Source organism: Zosterops lateralis, assembly GCF_965231275.1.
Source record: "Zosterops lateralis genome assembly, chromosome: 2".
Classification (NCBI taxonomy): domain Eukaryota; kingdom Metazoa; phylum Chordata; class Aves; order Passeriformes; family Zosteropidae; genus Zosterops; species Zosterops lateralis.
The window spans coordinates 84219772-84241123 of record NC_139763.1 but is presented as its reverse complement, the minus strand read 5'-3'; the positions used below and the strand labels follow the sequence as shown (position 1 = coordinate 84241123).

At 36.5% G+C, this 21352-nt stretch overlaps 1 protein-coding gene across 3 annotated transcripts in view; it reads left to right on the top strand.

Annotated features, from left to right (window-relative positions):
• Positions 1-21352, top strand: part of PICALM (phosphatidylinositol binding clathrin assembly protein) — a 66237-nt gene that overhangs the window by 22519 nt on the left and 22366 nt on the right. For all 3 annotated transcript variants that reach the window (XM_083885258.1, XM_083885257.1, XM_083885256.1), the window contains exons 2-12: positions 3389-3531; positions 5646-5721; positions 6960-7062; positions 9248-9341; positions 9851-9962; positions 11315-11421; positions 12591-12632; positions 13337-13422; positions 14648-14771; positions 15106-15242; positions 17551-17651. In XM_083885258.1, coding sequence (XP_083741384.1) covers positions 3389-3531; positions 5646-5721; positions 6960-7062; positions 9248-9341; positions 9851-9962; positions 11315-11421; positions 12591-12632; positions 13337-13422; positions 14648-14771; positions 15106-15242; positions 17551-17651 — 1125 coding nt within the window. The remainder of the gene's footprint in view (positions 1-3388; positions 3532-5645; positions 5722-6959; positions 7063-9247; positions 9342-9850; positions 9963-11314; positions 11422-12590; positions 12633-13336; positions 13423-14647; positions 14772-15105; positions 15243-17550; positions 17652-21352) is intronic.

Here is a 21352-nt window from a genome sequence, read left to right as displayed (position 1 = left end):
TTCCATAGATGTTGCATAGATTTGTTAATGGTTTTAGATTGGAAGGGACTTTGTAATGAACCCCAGCTTTTAAACCACGCTGAACATTAAGAGATCCAACTGTTTATGGGCTCTGGTGCCTGACCATTTCCCTTTTCCTTCTCATCCCTTTTCTGTGAACCTCCAAGAAATACCTGATTGAAGGTAGTATTTATATTCCCCCTCTCTGCCTCCAGCCTTCTGTTTTGCTGGTGGAATAAGCCCACCTCCTTCAACCACTTCTTGAGCATCATGTGCTTTATGCCCTGGGCAACCTGGTAGCCTTTCCCTTGGCTATCCCCTGCCACATCCATGGATATGACTGTGCATTCTTAGCTGTCTAAGCTTCCCTCATATAAGTCTCCCAGCCAGCTGCAAGCTTAAGATTCTTGTTGCAAATTGCTGCCTTTTTTGAAACAAGAAATGACATTTGTTATCTAACATCTGTATGCTGTGTGTCTCATGCTGTGAAAGTTTTACTGGGTTTTAGAATTGCAGAATTCTATGATTTTAGGTGTTTTATATTTCCCAGGAGAGTTTCTTTTTCCACTGTGAGATATTCTGGAGCTTAATGCAGAAGGTCAGTACATAAAGTGACTTTCCTTTCTGTGGTATTGATGGGGGTAACTATTCAATCTTCCTCCATGACAAGATGATCAGTGAAACAGGCGTCACTCTTTCACTGAAGGTTATCCTTTGTTTTCTTGGTTATTTTGTTTGTTTCTATTTTTGCTCCAAGATGAATGCTGTTCCCCTTAGTGCTGTACCTTTGGTTGGACACCTGCCTGTGTGTTGCTCACAGCATTTCCAGTAAGCAGCAGTCTAGAGATACGTTGCTTTGGGGCCCTTAGGTTTCCAAACACACAGCTACTATTTTCATAGGTGGGTGTGAGACGAGTTGTGTTAAGTGTAGGATGTGAAAGTAACTATATATTTGTTCCTTTCCTTTAATGAAGGATGTTTGTGGGGATAAGATAAATAAGAAAGAACACTGTATGTGCAGTGTGGGATGTAGTGCAGCAGTGTGGGATGAAGGATACCATCTTCTGCTGTCTGTACTATGCTGCTTATAGTATAGTTAGCACAAAAATTGCTGTTCTAATTTGGGTGTAACTGTGCAAATATTTCTTTACGTTTTTAGCGTTGTTAATGAAAATACTTTCAAAAGAAATTTCAGAGAGATGTAACTTTTCTGAGATGTATATGGTATAGGTACTTTGAGGCATTAAGACATACCAGATTGTTGTGCATTTGTTCAATCAGCATTTTGGAGAGAGAGAAATTTCATGTTTTACTAAATTTAGTTTGTAGTAACTGTAGTATTGTAGTGACTCCCTTGTTTGTGGTTGCAAATTTACTTCCACTGAAGGCTGGGGTTGCCAGCCTGTGCTTCTTGCCTATGTTCTCTCCCAGTTACTGGTTCCTCCTAATGTGCTTGCACTCTTCCTCTGCACCCTCCCCACCCCCCCGGTTCATTCATATGCTTTTCACATAAACACTCATCAGTCCTGTGAGGGATGATTTTCTGAGGGTTACAGAGCCTGTTTTCTTTTATACACTGCAACAGATAATGATTTCAAAGTTCAGTGGCATTTCAGAAAACATTTCTCCCAGCACAAAATATCACCTACACTGGATATTTATTTGGGTGGGGTTTTTAAATGTTTTTAGATAGTGGATTTTCAAGTGCCACTTCTTCTTTTGTATTTTTTGTTACTGTTGATCTGTTGGCAAATGTTGCATTTAAGAAGTTCTTGCTCTCAATTATGCGCTTGCGCCTCTTGTGCCAAAATGTATGACTTGACATTTAGTGATGTGTGTACCTTTGTATTTAATATATGTTCCTGCCAGATAGCCTTGCACAAAACTGCTTGTGTTGTTGTTCAGGAGGGAAGACCTGAAGGTGAAGAAGCTGCAGGGCTTGGTTTTAATGATCCAGTTCAGAGCACGTCTCTTGCTGAGTAATATCCTGGCATTGTCTTAACAGCCCCAAATCATCATCCCATAATAGATAACCGTGACTTCAAAATGAGGTCATGAATGCCTGTAGTCATCACAATTTTACTTGTAGATAAAAGAATGTTTATCTCTCCATCTCATTACATTTATGAATGTGGAAATCATTTCCTGCTTGCTTCCTTTAATACTTAAACATGTAAATAGCAGCTTTTTTGGTTCTGACCATACTAGTTCTGAGTGTGGTAGTCGTGTTTACCTGCTGCTCTGGTTGAAGGAAGGTCCTCTCTTTCAGGAGTCCTTCGAGGTGAATGATTGTTCACAGCAAAATACAAAACTCTTCAAAGGTGAAATGTTTGCCTTCAGGTTAAATGGGTGTTTCTATTGTGCCTTGGTAGTCTTTAGGCAGGCATAGGACATTGTGAAGTCTTGGTTTTTACTGAGCCACGGCCTTTGGTAGGGCTGTCAATTTGACTGAAAATTACTGGTTTATTTTTGGAGTGATAATAGTAGAAAAATTTCATCACTACTATGTTGCATTAAATTAAGCTTCGTATTAAATAGTAGCAAGTTGTATTATCGTATAGTTATTTCCCTTGTATTTGTCAACATAGTGTCCTGATCTTAAGGCATCCCTTCCTTCATCAGCCTTTGGAAACAAGTTACTGGATGATGATGATACATTGTTATATTGGTTGTACTGAAAGTGTAGCTTCCCGTGTTTATGCAGGTGGGACAGTAGTCCAGGCTGAACAGAAATTGGAAAGCTTTGTTTTGGCTAGCCAACCTCAGGTCTTGTGCTCCTAACCATCTTTCTGGTTAACAGTCCTACTTTGTTTGAGTTTAATTAATCTGTCAGCGTTTGGAATTGTTCCTTGAGGCTCCTTTTTCCACTCAACATTGCCTCTGCCCTTTTGAAGGTGTTGATTGCATTGTATCAAGACTAAGCAGTATTTGAATCTTTTATTACTCACTTTGAACCGGTGTCTGAAAGGGTTTTCTGATCCATTAAGAGGCCAGAAATCTGAGATTACAGTTAATTCTAGTCATAATCGTCCAGTAAAACTTAATTAAATGGTAACATGTAATAATTATTTTGATATGTAATGCTTTAGGTGTTTGAAAGCTGAGAGTTGGTAGTCAGAGGTAGTGTAAGTCATTATGGTACTTCTGTTCCAGGGCCTTCTAAGGCAGCTGCAAAAGCAACTGAATCTTGGCAGGGAGCAGAGTGTACTTTGATAGGAAGTTCTAAAAAACCAGAGCTCTGGGCTTTTCAATATTTATTTTACTGGAAAACTCTTCAGTTTTCATCAAAAATATTACTAAATAAAAGGAATGTACTGATTTTTGGGGGGAATGTTACTGATCTTCCTTCACAGAACTGATAATAACAACAGAAAATTTTGTATTTCAGATTTAATCCAGTGCACGAATGAGATGAATGTGAACATCCCACAGCTGGCAGATAGTTTATTTGAAAGAACTACCAACAGTAGCTGGGTAGTGGTCTTCAAATCTCTTATCACAACCCATCATCTAATGGTGTATGGAAATGAGGTAATACAAAAATGATGTGTCTGAGAACAGTTGCAGCCCCTCATTCCTGTAAATGTCAGCTAAATGCTTCCACTAATTCTTTTTGTAAGACAATATTCGGGTTTGCCTTTTTGGCTCCAACTCTACATGAACACAGGTCTCATTTTTTGTTTGTCTCTGTTGTTTCTACTTCAAAGTGTGCAATTCTAGAGTAAAAAGTGTCCCAAGTGCTGAGGGTACTTTTTTTCTATGTTTATATTCTTATGATGAAAGAAAAAAACCCAAGAAAAACTAACTCATGGGATTCTAAAAGCTAAAAATGGAAGCAGTTTTGCCTTCATCCTGTAGCTAAACGTCTGGTCTTTTCTCCTAGATAATTTGATTCTAAATTAATTTCTACCATCAGCCCCTAATGTTTAATGTGTGCCTGAGTTGGCTGTGAGGGTGGCCCTAGGACGGGGTGAAACAACACCAACGTGTTCACAGTTCAACAGTTTAACAAACATAACCCCAAGTTACACAAAAAGGAATAACCTTGTTTTGTCTCACAATTTGAATTCCTGTGGGGCCTTATTGTTTGAAATACCAAGCCAAGCATAGCAGCAGCTTGAATGTTTTGCCCTTAAAAAAAACGAGAAAATATATTTCTAAGGCTTTCTTAGAAAATGTTTGTAAACATTCCTTGTTACGGCAGACGGTCAGAGTAATGTAAGCTCTATGAACTTTGGAATTGAGATAGCTTTAGCAAATTGCCAACATTTTTCATTTCAAGTTGCATTTGGAGGAACTACTTCCTCTGACTGACTTGTCTGGTTTGGAGGGAGAGGTTAAGTTTTTAAACATATACTGGTTTCACTTGCAGGTTATTTCTGGTCTGGGTGAAAATTGATTCTGTAAAGCTAACTAAGCCACAAGAGGGCAAACTTCTGTTGTTGACTTGAAGTTTAAACTTTTTCATTGTGATAATTGACACTTTTCAAAACAGACTATACACTTTGCACTTAGGGTCATAGGAATTTTAAACTGATACCAAAATAGTTCATAGTAATTAAGAGTATTTCATGGGACCACTGTCTGAAATACTTTCCATTAAGAATAGAATTTCCAAAAAAATTTTGCTTACCAAATGTATTACAGAAGTGGTGAGGATAAGATTGCTGCTCAAAATGAAAGTTTTCACAGTTGGAAATCATGCTTGAACAGTAAGATTGGAAACTGATTAGAGCACCATTTAGATAGCAAAGGACCTTTAAGATCAAGTCCAACTGCTGACCCAGCACTGCCAAGCCAACCACTAACCCATATCCCCAAAGGCCACATCTGTGTGTCTTCCAATTACCTTCAGGGATGGTGCCTCCAGCTTTGGCTTAATTCCTTCATAGCTCAGTGTCTTTACTCTTCTCCAGTCTTTTTCTTATGTAACCTATGTATGCTAATAAAAGCAATGAAGTAGTAAATGTTCCACTAATCAACACTGGTTTTGTCTTTTGTCAAAATGTTTCTTGCTACTGAATGATTGGCTTATTTTTATAGCAGCTCTGTACAAAATTTTTTTTCCTATTAAATTGTGTCAATGATCTGACATGTGTCTTTACAAGATGAATATTGTTGTGAAACATAATTTGTCATTATGTATAAATAGAAGTATTTTGATACAGTGTTAATACTTTATATGGATTGTTATGTTTGATATTTGATTTATAAGCAAACTAACATTTACATCACCTTATTTTCATATTTAAGCTAAATACCATTACAAATGCATGCTGAACAAAGATGACTTGGCTAATTGGTAAAATTAAATCAGTTTATAAAATTGAAGTCAGTGAAACAACTATGGGCATGTAAAATGAGAATGTATTTGAAGGGATTTTTTTCAGAAGTTCAGAGTTCCATATTCTGTTTCATATTCTAAAAAAATGCTACTTGGATTTGTTCACAGATTTATGGATAAAAAGATAACTGGCTTACTTCAATAATTTAGCTGTTTTTTTAATAGTTTCCAGATTTGAAGTCAGTCTTAAGGCATAAAAGCTGAATTTTATAACCTGGATAAAAAGTTTCTAGTACTGTTACCTCAATTCTTTCTCCTTGGTAACTCAGTAAAAATATTCCATTTTGTCTCTTTCATCTAGCGGTTTATCCAGTATCTGGCGTCCAGAAACACATTGTTTAATTTGAGCAATTTCCTAGACAAAAGTGGATTGCAAGGTAAGGTGTCTCTTTTACATTAAAAGTTAGTAATGTGCTGAGGAACAGCAGAGACAACTTGGTTACTCTAATGAACTCTGTCATTTAGGAAGTAACTTTTCTGTCCATTTTACCCCAGGCTGCGTTTTTTAAATAAAATGCTTAATGGTGTGACAGGAGCTGTCTGCTGGGGGAACCTGTTGCATCTTTTCTAACAGGCTTACTTAAAGACTTCTCACTTCCTTAGTGATAGAGATCTCAGCATTCATCTTATTTCTACAGAGATAGACCTCTCCAAATGAAGCAATTTTGATTATTAACTTAATTTTTAAAAAATGCATCATATGTACATACATCATGTCAAAGAGACAAGAACTGTATCTAAAAGAAATTAAAATTACTTTTTTGGGAAATTAGTCAAAGATCATTCCATTTATCTTTGAGACTAATTCAGTGGGCAAGTAAGTGTTTCTCTGGTTAAAGTTTTTCAACTGAAATAGGCTTCCAACCTGTTGTGCTGCAGTTCAGTGCAGTTCTGCCTATAGGTGTAGCTGTCATTGTTTTTTCTCTTAAGGTGGTTCCCTGCTTTGTCTTTGCTTCTTATATACTTCTGATCTTTGCCACAAGTGTACTAGAACAGGCAGCCAAAGTTGTTGCCTGAGGACAGAAACCTTCTCAGTTATAACCAAGGCTTTACCAAATTGTCTTTTTATTGAGTTTTAACTTCTATGGTCTCACCGTAGACAAGAAACAGATCTTTTTTTTTTTTTTTAGTCTATACCCCTAGATTGACAGTTATCAAAATATTTCCTATCACTGCTGTCTTAACAGAAAAAATTGTCATATTGTAGAGTTTCCATCAAAGCCTTTTTTTTCTATTCAGTTGCAAATGAGACAATGTGTTGCGGAGCTGATGTGAACGCCTTTGTGAATGCATCATTTAATTTTTTTGATCGTAATTTCTATTGTGGCATAAGAGAACTTGCATAAAAATTACTTTGTTTTGCTTTTGGAAGCAATTTCCTTAGGAAGTGAAGTGTAAACTTTTACATAGTTGAGGTTGTCTAGGTATTTGTGGTATTGTCTGTTTGATTAATGTGGCAAATACAATGATGTACGCAGTTATTTTCAGATTATATTTTCGCACAATTTTAAATAGTCACTGGAGCTGTCTTGTGTTAATATTTTGTGCTTTATTTTAGAAAACATTCTTGTTCTTTCATTAGATGGGTAATAAACCTCTGAAATTTGTTTTTTAGGGTATGATATGTCAACGTTTATCAGGCGGTATAGCAGGTATTTGAATGAAAAAGCAGTTTCCTATAGACAAGTGGCTTTTGACTTCACAAAAGTAAAAAGAGGGTAAGGGTTGCATTTTATTCTACTGATCTTGAGGTTTTATTGTATGTCCTGTAATTCAAGCAAAAAATACTGATGTTAGCTCAGGCTTGATGCAGACAATAATGACTCCTTTTCTCTTTTGAAAATCTCCCATGACACACAAAGACTCAACTGCCTAATAATGTATATTGCAAAAGATACTTTACTTCAGTTGTAATTTTTTATCTTTAAACATTAACAGTTTAATGTAAAGGAATGAAAGATGGTACGCATGGAAGGTTATATATAAAAAAGTAGAGGTTTGAACAAATCTGTCACAATAGATTATGTACTTTGCCTTTTATGTAATATAGAGGACTGTGCAAATTATTTGTGCTTGTAGCTCTGGAAGGTTTAAATGACAGGTGAAACACCTTGCAATCCTTCTTGGTGTTTTTCTGTTCTTGTTACAAAATATCTGTGTGAAGTTTACTACCTTTTGAAGGTAGTGTAAATTTGTACTTTTAATAGTACAAATTGTTCTAGCAGATGCTATCCTGAGTTGCTCTATAGGAATTCAAGTTTTCCCTGGCAAGTGTGCTCATTTAAGAGAAATTAGTTGTTTTGAGACTAGGTACCTGTTTGTTTACATGTAAAATAACACAGTGCAGAGCACCAGTAGTTTGTTAAATTACATGTTATGGTGAATGATGGAATTAATCTGGAGCTCTTCTTTGGGAAAGCTGGAGAGAAGGTAGCAATCACAGTTGAGTCTTTCCATCTTTGCCATTATCTTCTTGTGTGGTGCTTTTTAAGGTTTAAAAGTATAAAACTAGTTTTACATTTGAGTGTCCTATATCACCCATACATAGGTGAATCTATATTGAAATGAAAAACTTAATGCTTAATCCACAGAAATCTAAATTTAATACTATTGAATAAATTAATTGTAGTAATGGGCTGTCTAATGATATTTTGCATTAATATTGTAAAGGCACTTGGAATGGGACTCAGAACACTATCCAAATCCCTTTTGCCTCCTTGCTAAGACTGTAGAGCCCATTTTGGTTTGAAGTGTGATGGTAAAGTAAAAGGAGGATGGTTGTGCTCCTTTTGCTCCTTCTGCCCTTAGAGTTGCTTGGATTGCCAACAACACAAAACAGCATTTTCCACACTTCTGATTTGTGTGTGATAAGGTGGCTGCAGCTGCTCTAGAAAGATACACAGTTGTTTTATCAAGTGTTTTAGATCTAAAGAGGCACCATGTGCCTGGAGGTCCTTCTGTGAGCCAATAGGAATAACTGTTCTGGTGGCAGCACTCTGCCTTTTCTACTCCTTGATTTTTCTCAGGCCCCTTGCACCCATGCTCTGCCCCATTAAATTTCTTGTGTTTGCTGTTAGGGGTAAATATAGAGCACAAGTAGAGAGCTGGAAGCAGCATGCTCCCCCCTGCTTTCCAACCTGGAGAACAGCCACAAACTTTTCTGTGAAGATGCACTATGAGATTTGCACTTACAGGAAGCATTTGGCTTGCTGTGTGCATGCTGATGAACTGCAAGGGTGTCTGATTTGTCTTACAGAAAGCAGTTGTTTCATGTCACTGAGGGGATTTAGTCTCTTCCTCAGTTGTTGCTTTTCTTAGATATTTTTGGTATTCATTTGATGGGTTTTTTTCAAGTGTGCAACCAATCTTAGTCTATTCAATCTGAACAATTAATAAACAACCAAATATTGGTAGTCAGCCGTTAAAAGGAAATTTCATGTAGTCTCTAGAATCTTTCTGAAAAAGCTTGAAAAACATACAGCTGCATTTTTTTATTCTTTCTTACCTCCTTAAGTTGAAAAGAATCCAAACTGACACAAAATAATAATTGGGTGATTGGAAAAAGAATACATAAAAAATTGCTTCAAAGATAATCTTTACAGCTTTTTTTGTTACCTGATGCATTGTAGCTCTCCTATATTTCTAAACACTATCAATTTCATTTTCTCTGAGTAAAAATTCATCTTGGATTTATATTTTGACCAAATAAGTTGTTGTCTTTCTGCGCTGCTGTTATTACAGTTATATTGGCTACACACCATTCCTGAACACGGCAGGGATGGCTTTGTGTGGCAGAGACTTAAATGGTTTCTCTGATGACCTGATATATTTTCTGTTGTTTCTTACTAAGAATTGCCTTCAAAATTCATGTAAAGAATTTTCTTTGGGTTTTTTTCACAACAGGGCTGATGGAGTGATGAGAACAATGAGCACAGAAAAACTCTTAAAAACTGTACCAATTATACAAAATCAAATGGATGCACTTCTTGACTTTAATGTAAGTTTAGCAGCATGTATATTTCTAACATACCATCAGCTTGTTGTACAAACGTGTAAAAGAGGTCAAGATTAAAGGTCTTACACTTGGTTCCATGTTACCTGCACAGCTTAAAGAGCACAGACCATTTTGTTCATTGGTATACCCCCAAGAAATCAGAAAAAATAGATACAATGTTCACTGGAGAGAATGCTTTGTGCTAAATGACTGTGTTTTTATTGTGTACCTTACGTAAGAATCGCTTGTTTGTTGAAAAGCTGATTATTTCTGCCCTCTGTCTTTTAGTTATGTTAGTTAACATTAGCATTGGTTAACAAAAATGTCTGCCAGAATGATTTGATTTAATTCTGTGATGAGAGGAGCTGTTGGTTTGTTATGGTGCTGCTTTCTGCTAATAGCCAGTGAGATGATTGGAAGGCCTGTCTTGAGATACCGTGCTGGAGTTTAACTAGAAGTTTTCCAGTAGGAGATCAATCCAGTTCAATTAACTTTTTCTCTGATCTTCCTAGGTTAATAGCAATGAACTTACAAATGGTGTAATTAATGCTGCCTTTATGCTCCTCTTCAAAGATGCCATCAGACTGTTTGCGGCATATAACGAAGGGATTATTAACCTCTTGGGTAAATACAGCTGCTTTCTGCAATGCTCAGCTTTGGGGGGAACTCAGGGAATAGATTCACAAGAGCTGCTCTCTTGAGAAACTGAAACTGTTTTACTGTAAAACATCCAATTTTTACTGTTATTTCCAATGCTTTTCTATGCAATTGCATTTGACCGGGGGTTTGCTTTGTACCCAGGGATAGGTAAAATCTAAAAGCAAAGCCCATCCAAGATTTTATTCACCTAATTTTTTTTCTTGCATTGCTTTGTTGGAGGTTTTGGATTTAGTGGTTTTTTTTATTTTGTCTTATTGAACTGCATGGCAAACCTGAATTATGTTGATGTTGGTTGGAGATTTTCTTAAGAAACAGTTTGTGTTTCATAGTAAAGGAATCAGTTATGGTCAGTTACAAATCTGAAGTCACATCATCAGTGATTGCTTGGCTATTGAAACTTCAGTGTTGCTTTGTTTCCATGATTGGTTGTCTTATGTTCCTAGGGTATATCTTATATTTTAAGGAGAATTACCAATTCAGGGTTAAGGCTCTTTCACTTGCACATACTGGAGATGAAGGGGAGCCTAAATTTAGAAAATAATTAAGTTGAAAGTAATCTGTTGACTTGCTTAATTTTGTTGTATGCTGTGATTGGATGAAACTACCTGATTGCTGTCATTACCCAGTGCCTGCAAAATGAAAAGTAAAATCCAGAATAAGTCAGTAAGGGGCAATCTGAAGTCAGTCAGTCCTCAGTCTGAAGCCCCTGTCAGCTTGCTTTCCCTCGGTAAGAAGGAACATGCTGTTGCTTTCACTTATGCTTTGAGTGAAGCTTAATTAAAATAAAAGAAACAGGCCTTGAGAGGGCTTTACAAAGGAGGAGTGGGACCCTCTTACTTTCAGCACTGGTGTTTTCTAATCAGTTGTACTTCACTGCACCTGACATTGAGGCCTTAGTTTGTCAGAAAAGATGAAAATCTTGCCTGATATCTGGCCATTGGAATTGAGTAGATATTTGACTGCCAGTTTGTAAAACTGCCTTTTTTTGTTTGTTTGTTTCTTCTTCTTTCCAAGAAGATGAATTTACATTTCTTTGAGTGACCTATTCTTAAACTTGATTGTCCTCTTCAAGGTGGTTATGCTTTTGTGGTACCTAGTACCTGCAAGGTAAGGTATAATTGCATGCATGGAACCAATAGTTCACATTTGACAGAGCTTTTGTCATTTGGTGCAAGTCAGGCAGAGTGACTTCTGCAGTTATCATAGTAACAGATCTGTAGGTATTTTCTGGTTGTCTTGGTTTATATGCTTTTACTTTGCATATGCTTTGCAAATCTTGATTTCTTATTTAATGCAAATATTCTTACTGGTTCTAGAAAAATACTTTGATATGAAAAAGAACCAATGCAAAGAAGGCCTTGATATATATAAGAAGTTCCTCACTAGGATGACACGGATCTCAGAGTTCCTTAAAGTTGCAGAGGTAAACTTAAATCAGTCAACTTTGCCCTTTATTTGAAACAGCTTGTGAAGTGCTTATTTTATCATAAAACAGATGCTTCTTCCTTCCTGCTTATTTGCTATTCTCTCAAGGGTCATCCTGTTCATCTCTATCCTGGTAATTAGTTCATTTGGAGGCTGTTTTGAAAAACCTGACTATGATGTGCTTATTGGTTTATCTTTTACTTGAGAAGAATGTATTAATGTGCATTTTAATAATACTTGTGAGCTTTCTTTGAAGAAGAGACGTGCTTTAAACAAACAAAGGAACTTCATAGTGATCTGCTTTCTATGATTCTAGCTGTAATCTGGTATGAAACCCATAATTCTACCAGAGGTTTTATGTGAAATAACAGCTTCACAAATAAGCAACTGAGACAAACAGATGAACGTGGGATTTCTTCAAGATTTCTTGCTCTAGGTGTGCTCACAGAGGGAAAAGCAATTGCCTTGCAAAATGTTTAGTTTGTGTGTTTTTCAAAATATGTGTTTAGTCTGTTGCCTTCTTGTTTCTAGAGCACTGCTAAATTGGTGTTCTAATATTATGGAATTCCTCAGTTGAGGTGTGCTCCTTTTCTTGTTTTTATTCTCTTGGTATTGATATCTCTCAACCAAAAAAACAAGCTTTCAAGCTTGGCTTGCTCTCTGTCCTGACAGTGACTCTGTCAGAGATACTGTCTTCAGCTAATGAGACCATCAATTGAAGTTAGGAGTATTGATCTTTCTGTTGTAACAGTATATGTCCTGCTACAGATATCCTAAGTTTCATCTGCATTTTAGAAAAATGTTTCTTTACAAAACTTCAAAGGTGCTTTGTTTCATCAAATATATCCTGTGTATCACTGAATCTGAGTTTGCCACATAAATTGTAAAATAAGCAAACTTCTCCAGGTTCTAAAACACTGGGTTCTTACTCTCTTATTTCTAAGGTTCTGTTAAAATATCTGTGTAACACACCTACTTCAATGTATATTAATTTAACAAGAATTTATTACAACCAACCAACACAGAATACAGACTCTGGAGATTTCAAATTTATATTGAACAGGTGTGTGCTTTTTGCATTACTTCATGTTGATGTTGTTTACTTTCTGAGCATCTTTGCCTTCAACAAAAGCAAACAGGTTCTGAAGCTCATTTGTTTTATTACAGCAAGTTGGAATTGACAGAGGAGACATACCAGATCTCTCACAGGTAGATAAACCTATTACGTGTTTGCCAGTGCATGTGTGTGTGTGTTTGGGGCTGCATGGTCAGAAAAACCTGCCATTATGGCACTCACTTATGCATTCTTGTGTGCATCGTCACCAAGTCAGCTCTAAGTTTGTGATTAAATCCAGGCTCTGTCAGGGCTTGGCTTTTATATTCAGTGATCCTGTTGTCAAATATTTATATCATTTCTGTTATTCTCTAATTGAATTTTAAGATAACCTTGTTTCCATTGTGCTTGAAGACACAGTTTATATCTGTGAGATCACATAATGAAACTCTTACATGATATTACAAAGCTGTGGTTTTTAGCAGCCTTGCTTTTGGCTATATGCCTATGGAAATTAATGTGAAGGCTTGCAGAGCATGTACAGAGAAATGACTTTAGGTACAATTTCCTTCTTAGTGTCTCTTAAAATACTGACTGCTTCTGTTTGTCTGCTTGCTGTTTCCTAGCTGTTAATTTTAACATTTCTTGACTTATTTCAATCCTTGCTGGTAAATCATTTTGATGGAATAATATAGTGAGGAGAATATCACCTTATACTGGAAGTCATTAAATACCTACAGAATGCCAAGAGGGGGTAGAAGTATTCTGAGCTGTTGTCCCTGTTGCCCTGCAGTTGCATTCTCTGAAAATGTTTTGACTACTGATTTCCTCAAATACATTCCCCAATGTCTTTTTGCAGGCACCGAGTAGCCTTCTTGATGCTTTGGAACAACATTTAGCTTCTCTAGAGGGGAAGAAAATCAAAGATTCCACAGCTGCAAGCAGGTGCTTAAATCCTTTTGCTTTTGGATAATTTTCAAATCGAGTGTTAAATCCAATTTTTTTCAATTTCATTGTAAATTAAGATTTGAAGAGGCCTCCTTAAAGGTGTTGTATGAGCAGTGATGGATTAGCAAGTTGTCATATCTTAAAACAGCTTGTCCCAGGTCAACAGAACTAGAATCTAAGGACATGTAAGGGCCTCCTCGAGCATCCCTGCTTAGGCTTTTAGCATTTGATCCTGTACTTCCAGAGAGGACCTAAGTTTCTTTCACATACTGCCTACAAATGTTCATTTTATAATAAGAATTAGACTTCTGTGAGGTATGCATCATAAACAAATACATATCCTTAGACTTTTACATCTCAGCTCTAATCCCTGTTTTGTCAAAAGCAAAGAAATGCTTCCAGAAATCCTTACATTAAGAATGAATTTTGAAAGTAATTGGAAGTTAAAGCCATAATGCATATGGTATAAGGCATGAAATTATTGTGAATGCTTTCCAAAACACAACAGGCAATATAGAGGAGTCCTCTACATGCCAAATTTCATTGTTTAAATTTAACAAAGCATAAATATTGGGGATAAGACTTGTAAAATTAAATAGCATTTTTTATTGCATGTTCAAAAACTAAGGCAGTAACATTTTGTAAGTTCTTTGTGGTGATGACTATTAGGGCACTATTTTGTTATTGCACTATTTTTTAGAATATTTGCTTTCTTTTGTATGATTACTCTGTCAAAAGTTTAAGTATTTGTTTTAAATCTTTTTGCATACCCTTAAACATGATGATAAATTACAAGTTTCCTTGTAATTTATATATTTCCTTGGAATATATTAAAAGCATTGATAGTTTGTTCACTAAGCCCATTAAAATAACAATTTGAAAGGGAGCCCAGATGACTGGAGATTGCAGTGTGCCTACAAATAATGTCATTTTAGGCAGACGGGAAAAGAGCAAAGGCTTCAACTGTGAGTTTTGTGATGCAGTTTGAAGGGGAAGCATTTAAGGTGGAAAATCCAAAAGCCAGTAGAGTAGACAGCATGATTTCCAGACTTTTTAAATTTTGCATTTCATATGATGTATCTTATTTAAACTTTTCACTTGTGCAGTGTAAGATATAGCCAATGCTCTAGAGAGCTCAGGAGGAGACTGGGTGGATACAAGTGAAGCTCCTATCACGTGTCATCTGTTCACAGCCAGTTTTTCTCCTGTCCAATTACTTTAGGGCTACCACCCTTTCCAATGCTGTCTCTTCCCTTGCAAGTACTGGCCTGTCCCTCACAAAAGTGGATGAAAGGGAAAAACAAGCTGCGTTAGAGGAAGAACAGGCTCGCTTAAAAGCTTTAAAGGTAGGCATACAGAATTTGTAATTGAAAATGCCTTTCCTGTGTTCTTGTTGATAGCTTATTAGGATTCCTAAAGAAGCAAAGGGGAAAACAGAGTTCTTAATACTGAATGCGTACTATAGGCAAAGTGCTGGAACTTTGTGTGTACTTAGATGGTACGGCTTGTGGAGGGTTTGTTAAAATAGTTTTCTGAAGCATTTGTGGCACCACTGACTTGTAATTACAAGTGGCTAACACTAGCGTGTGGAATAAATAATTCTTTAGTTCTGCTTTGTGTACCTCCAGTGTCATACACACAAATGTTCAGATTTCTTACACCAGCTCACTTTCCCAACAGGAGCAACGCCTAAAAGAACTTGCAAAGAAACCTCATACCTCTTTAACCACGGCAGCTTCTCCTGTGTCCACTGCAGCAGGAAGCATAATGACTACACCAGCCATTGATATTTTTTCTACCCCTAGCTCCTCTAACAGGTATGCTGAATCTTCCACTGGGAGATGTTCTGCAGCCAGGGTTTCCTCTAAATTTCTGCCACACAGTGTATATTGCACAAGATTGGTTGGGTGTAGAGTACATTAGCAATGTGATAAGAAATTCTAGTGAAGCTGATGGGAAAATAGCCTATTGCAATAAATAACATAAAACTCTGTTCTCATCATGTTTGTAGAAGTTTCTGGTATGAACTGACTGCTAACAGCCCTTGTAGCTGTTCTTAGTCGGTAAGCCAGACAGTTGGAACTGTAAAGCGCGCATGCTTTGTCCCCAAGGAACATTACAAATAAATGTGAGAGAAGTCAAATAAAAATTCTGCTTGAGAAGTCATAAAGAAAATGCATTTCTAGATCTTTAGAACTAAAGTGGCAAATATTCTGGCTACTTTTTCAGAAAAAGAAAATCCTGAAAAAGGGTTTGAAATAGAGGCAAATTTTGCAGTCTTGTGTTGTATCTGGAACATCTCTGCAAGGACCTGCAAAGAAAGTGCCAGAGTACTCGCTGAATGCTAATTCTGATCTTTGGCTAACAGGAGTTGTTGGTATGAGCAAGTGTATGATCTTCATTCTGTAAAATACCTGTCAAATTAAGCAGCAGCAGAAGGTACAGTTCTTTTATCAGTATCAGAAGGAATCTGAAGTCATGTTTTTGCTTTGAGCGTGATCCTAAACCTGAAGGGGTTGGCTTAGTTGCTCTGTTAGAGCTCACATAAGAATCTATTGCTCTTCTGACAGCTTTCTTTTCCCATTAGAAAGCTATTGTAGGAAATTACTTGACACCAAATATGTGGTAAATAGCTGAGTCATGTATAAGAAGCTAGAGAACCTGTCAGTGTTCATAACTGAAAGACTTCCTTGTAAAAATATATATTTTTAGATTGCTTTTTAGAGACCAGAAAACATGAAATGGGTGTGTGCTTTGAACTTGAATATCTGATCTTAAGAGGTCTGAAATATAGAAACATCTGATAAAGCTTCTTCAAACAGATAGAAATGCTACATAGTGAGGACAAGAGTGTTTTCTTGTAAAAAAACCAAAACCAAATGCTAGTTTTTCTTCATGTTCAAATTTACTTGCTGGCAGAATGACTGCTATGAGCAAAGAACAGATTTTACAGCAGGAGGTGTCATGAAGGGGATATGCTGGGTCAGAAGTTCAGTGTCTTGCTATTACGTGCAATGTGTCTGGTTAATCCTTGTCATTATTTTGAACAAGCTTTACCTTGAAAATGATCTTTGTTCAGCTGCTCACATTACAGGGCAGTGCTAGACCATGCTGCTTTTTAATAGGAGCAGTAGTGTCAAAATGTGATTGCAATCACTCTTGAAATGAATCGTGCAATACTGACAGCTGTGAATTATACAAGTGTTTGGGTGAGCAAGAAAATACACAGAGAGCTAGGATGTCACTACTAGCCATTAAACTCTTGTACTGGTCTCATTTGGAGAGATGTTTGGATGTCACAGTGATTCAGCTTCTGTGCATAAGTAGAAGCTGTATTTGCAGATTCGGGTTCATTTCAAGTCCTAAAAGGTTCTGGGAGAACACCAGTACTTTTTTTTTTTTTTTTTCCCCCCCAAGATTTACTTAAAGTGTGAAATGAGCTCTCTGCAAGAGGATGAATTTTACTGTTCCTGTTTGACTCCTTAAATTAATGCAGCAGTTGTCTATAAGCCTTTACACTTAATTTCCATGGGATCTTATAAGGTCTCAATTTGGTTTTGAAAGGTCTAAATGTGCATTTCTATATATTTTCATTTACATGCCTGATGTGTGATCAAGTGTTTTAAGGCCTCTTACATTTTGCTTTCCCTAAAGTTCTTTAATAGCCCATGGTTGTGAGGTAGGTTCTCAGCAGTGATTATAGTGGAAAGATTGCAGTAGTGGAACTTAGAGTAATATTTTGGTGTGCAGCCCACTAGAGTTCATTTTGCCTGTCTGTTTTTGTTGTATCATACAGTTTTCATGAGGTGACTTTAAAAGCTGATGAAGAGTTCTGAACATAACATCTCCTAGTCTGGTGTTGGACTGTGAGGATGCCCGTCTTTGTCTTGGACAGCTTTGACCAAAGTCCTGTGGCATAACATAAAACTTATCTTGCTAAATGAGCACTTCTTTACAGAACTGAAAACATGGAGCTCACCAGCCCTTCTGATTTTGGCTCAGTTCTATCCATTTTGCAATAACCATTTTGTAACAAAGCTTTCATTACTGTTGACAGTGGCTAGCATTTGCCTATATTGAAAACTGTGATGTAGTTCAAACAGTTGTATTAATTTATCTTTGTAGCACTTCAAAGCTGCCAAATGATCTGCTTGATTTGCAGCCAACTTTTCATCCGTCTGTACATCCCATATCTGCTGCTCCACAAGTAGGAAGTACCTGGGGAGGTAAGAATTCTGAGTTGGATTAAGGTTTTCATTGCTATGGCCATGTTCCTGTACATGTTGCCCCTAGTCTGGGGGCTATTTCTTTCTTAAAGAGAGATCTTAATACAACATTACAAGTGAATAAAAGGATCAGAAAAAGTAAAATCTGTGTGTAGATTAAAATAACGTAGCAGTGTGTGGTGATTCTAAATTATTTAGATATGTCTTCTTATTAGCAAAGTTACTTTAATTGTCAACCATCTCTGTCAGCCTCGTAACTGCTCTCTTCAAGATTCATGTAGCCAGCTGCAGAAACTTAGCTGTTGAGAAGTCAGTTCAGTGAAGATGTCTGAGTAGACTGTGCTGCAAACACAGGAACCTGAATGGAAAATTGTTTTAATGCATATTCTAAATTTTGTCTAATGTTAAATCAAATTTACTGGTGATGATACTGCAGAACTTGGATGAGGCCTCATGGGAGGCACTTGTGACAACTGTGCATAGAAAGAAAGGCCAGAGTTAGTTATTGAAATAATAAAAAGGCTTCTCTTTATAAATTCTCTGCTATATTTCATTTAACTACAACAGCAAATTAGCAAAAAGCTGTGGTTGGATCTCTTAGATGAAGAGACAAAATTTATATTCTTCCCTCTGAAATCTACTCCGGAACACCCAATTTTCATTCTGCTGAGTTTCTGGGATGGACTGAATGAGTTGAGATGATCTTATTGGTACAGTCAAGTCCTCAAACCAAGGGGTCAAGCAAGAGAGTTCTAGAAAGTCATGAATTTTCCTTCAAGATTGGTTTGAGTGCTGGAGCGTTTTGGTGTTTACTCAAAGTTCTTGACTGCTTTGTAATATTCCAGAATAATTCAGATGCAATATTATATTGCCAATATAATTATTGGTTATACTTGTGGAGGATTAAAAAGCTTTATAACAGAGAGAGAGGGAGGTTGTGTCTTTATTTTTCAACATAAATGACACTTAATAAAATAGTAAACTCCTGAACTATGTGGCTATTTCCAGATTATTTTTTTCTTAACTAGATGCTTGCAAAAATGCTTTCTTTTATGATGCGAAAAATTGGGAATTGCTGCTTCAGGAAGTTTCATAGGCATCAGAACAACCCTGTTCTAAATTTTTACTTCCCTATTTCTGTTTATGAGCTATAGCTCTTCTTAACATCTTTCCAGCTATCTAATGTATCTTCAGAATAAGCTGTATATGTATTCCACTTTCCTATTCACTTTTTGCTGTGTACTTTGTTTTGTATACCTTCTGACATTTATTTGTAGGGAAATAACACAATTTCGAATGAGGAAGGCACTACTACGTGGCAGCTTCTAAAATAAATGAGTAATTTACTTGTTCTTTGGCTTTGCTGAGCAAAGCCTCTTTGGAGAAAGATTTAGTGAGGAGTGTATGGAGTTAGGCATACAAATTTCAGTGCTATCATAGGCTTAGAGTTTAGAAATGGAGAAAAATTGTTTGGCTCATCTTGACTGCTTTCTGCAAAATACCTTCTGTTTCAGCTTGTCCTGTTTGTTTTGTGGATGAGAGATAAAAGGGGAACTATCTGCCTCTGAAAGGTCACATCACAATTTAGCATTTCTTTATTAACCTGAAAGTTGAGTCTGAAAGTCTGTGTTTGTTCAATGTTGTGTTGCTCGTGCTATGAGTCTTCAGTAACAGTCATTAATATATCTGCTTACTTGACACATTTCTAAATACTTATAAGCCTTAATTAACTGTGAAGATTTTGGATTGTCTGCTAAAATTTTAGGCTAAAACTCTGGGATTACCATTTTTTGTATTACCTTTGATCAAAAAAACCCCAGCTCTTCAGCTTTACACTCACTTCACACAGGTGAGGTAGATAAGAAGTGCTTTCCACATTTTACAGATGGGGAAATCTGAGCAATTAACTGACTTGTCTGAAGTCATACGGCAAGTCAGTGGCAGAGCCAAGAGTGGAACCTGAACTATTTCCAGTCCTGTGCTCTAACCACTGCACAGCATCCCTCCCTTAGGTAATTTTCTGACATGATGATGTTTCTATTTGGTGTTTATGGTGGCTTTGAGAAGGGTATCAAATCAGCTAAAATCAGTTACTGTTAAAAATTTTGTGCAGAAGCTCTTAGGTGTGTAATGAACCAATACCTTGTTACAGAAGCATTATATTTGGGTTGCTGCCTTTAGTTTTGTACTTCCAAAAATGTTAACGCTAACAAGGTTAAACTCCTGAGGAATGGGTTCTGTGGTTGTATGTTTTCAGTTTGTCTATTTCAGACTGTAAAAGATGCCACTGAAAATCCTTTGTCACTGTTTTTTCAGAAAAAATATTTCTAATTGGATAACTTAAACGTAGAAATTTGCAAAATTCAAACTACTCTTTTTAAATGCACCTAAATCATTAATGCCTAATGATAGCATGCAGGTGCAGAGTGATTCCATTGACACAAACAGATGCCATGTGTATTCAAGGATGAAATTGGGCTTTAGAAACACTGAGGTGTTGCTATCAGAATTGACAGCATTTTTTAAAAGTTGAATATGCCAGAAATAAATAAATTACCCAAGCCCAATTAATTTTCCGTTACTTTTGTTACTGGCATTTGCAAGTTCTGAAACTTGGACAAGATTGGACGTGCTGGCTAGAGTTAGGATGGGGCAGACAAGCAGAGAATTGAGAACAGGCTACATTTCTGAGCAAATCTTGATAATCTAAAATTGCATTATATTGTCAAACTAGTCAAAACACAAGAAGCTCCATAAACAGCCTTGGGAATTGGGAAGAGAAAGTAGGTTTTGGTTATTTTCTGGATGAGTGCATATGTCAAATGATTTTAGTGGACAGTAGATTCAGACAAATACAGTTAAAACCTTGTGCTTCTTAATTTCTTCCATTTTTTATCTGCACTATTTATTTGGGTTCTTTGGAGACCATTGCAGCTTTGTCTGGTGGATTTGCCAGCTATCAATTTGTACCTAAACTTCAGAAGCAAAATAAATGTATCAGTTTGAAAATGAACATTTTGACCCATCTGTTTGAATTTTTTCCTCTTATACAATATATATATAAAGAGAACCAATAAAATCAGCAGAATGTGAGGCAGCATCAGAAAAAGGAAGAAATAATTGATTAATGGATGATCTGCCCCATTTTTATTGTCAGATTTGTTTGTTCTATATCTTGTAAAATGGCATTCAAGGCAGAAAGTGGTTTTAAGGAGTAGCTGAAACAAGGGCTCAGTTTCAGGCTGATTGGCATGTCCAGTATATAAAACATACATAGGACAATATGTAATTTTGTTTTCCTCTTATATATTACAAATATCAGCTTATTCTGCTTATCTTTTATTCAGCATTGGACACTGTCATTTTCCTGACTGAATGATTTAGGAAAATGTCTTTTAAGGTATTTCACTCATTCTTGCAACATAGCCAAGCAATTCGGGGAAAAGTCAGGTCTTACCTAATAACGTATCTAGAGCTTGCAGCAAATCAAAGCATGCATTAAGCCTGCAAAGAATAATGTAGTTATAATTTTAAAAATTTGTTTCCATTAGGATTATTGTACAGCTGAGTACATTATGAAGACTTATAGCTAAGAATCAGAAGGCCAGATTCAGGGAGAGAAAATAATTTACACTTCAAGACTGCTTCATGGAGTATGATAGTATTCACAAGAGTTTTGGATAAATGCATAAAATGGCCAG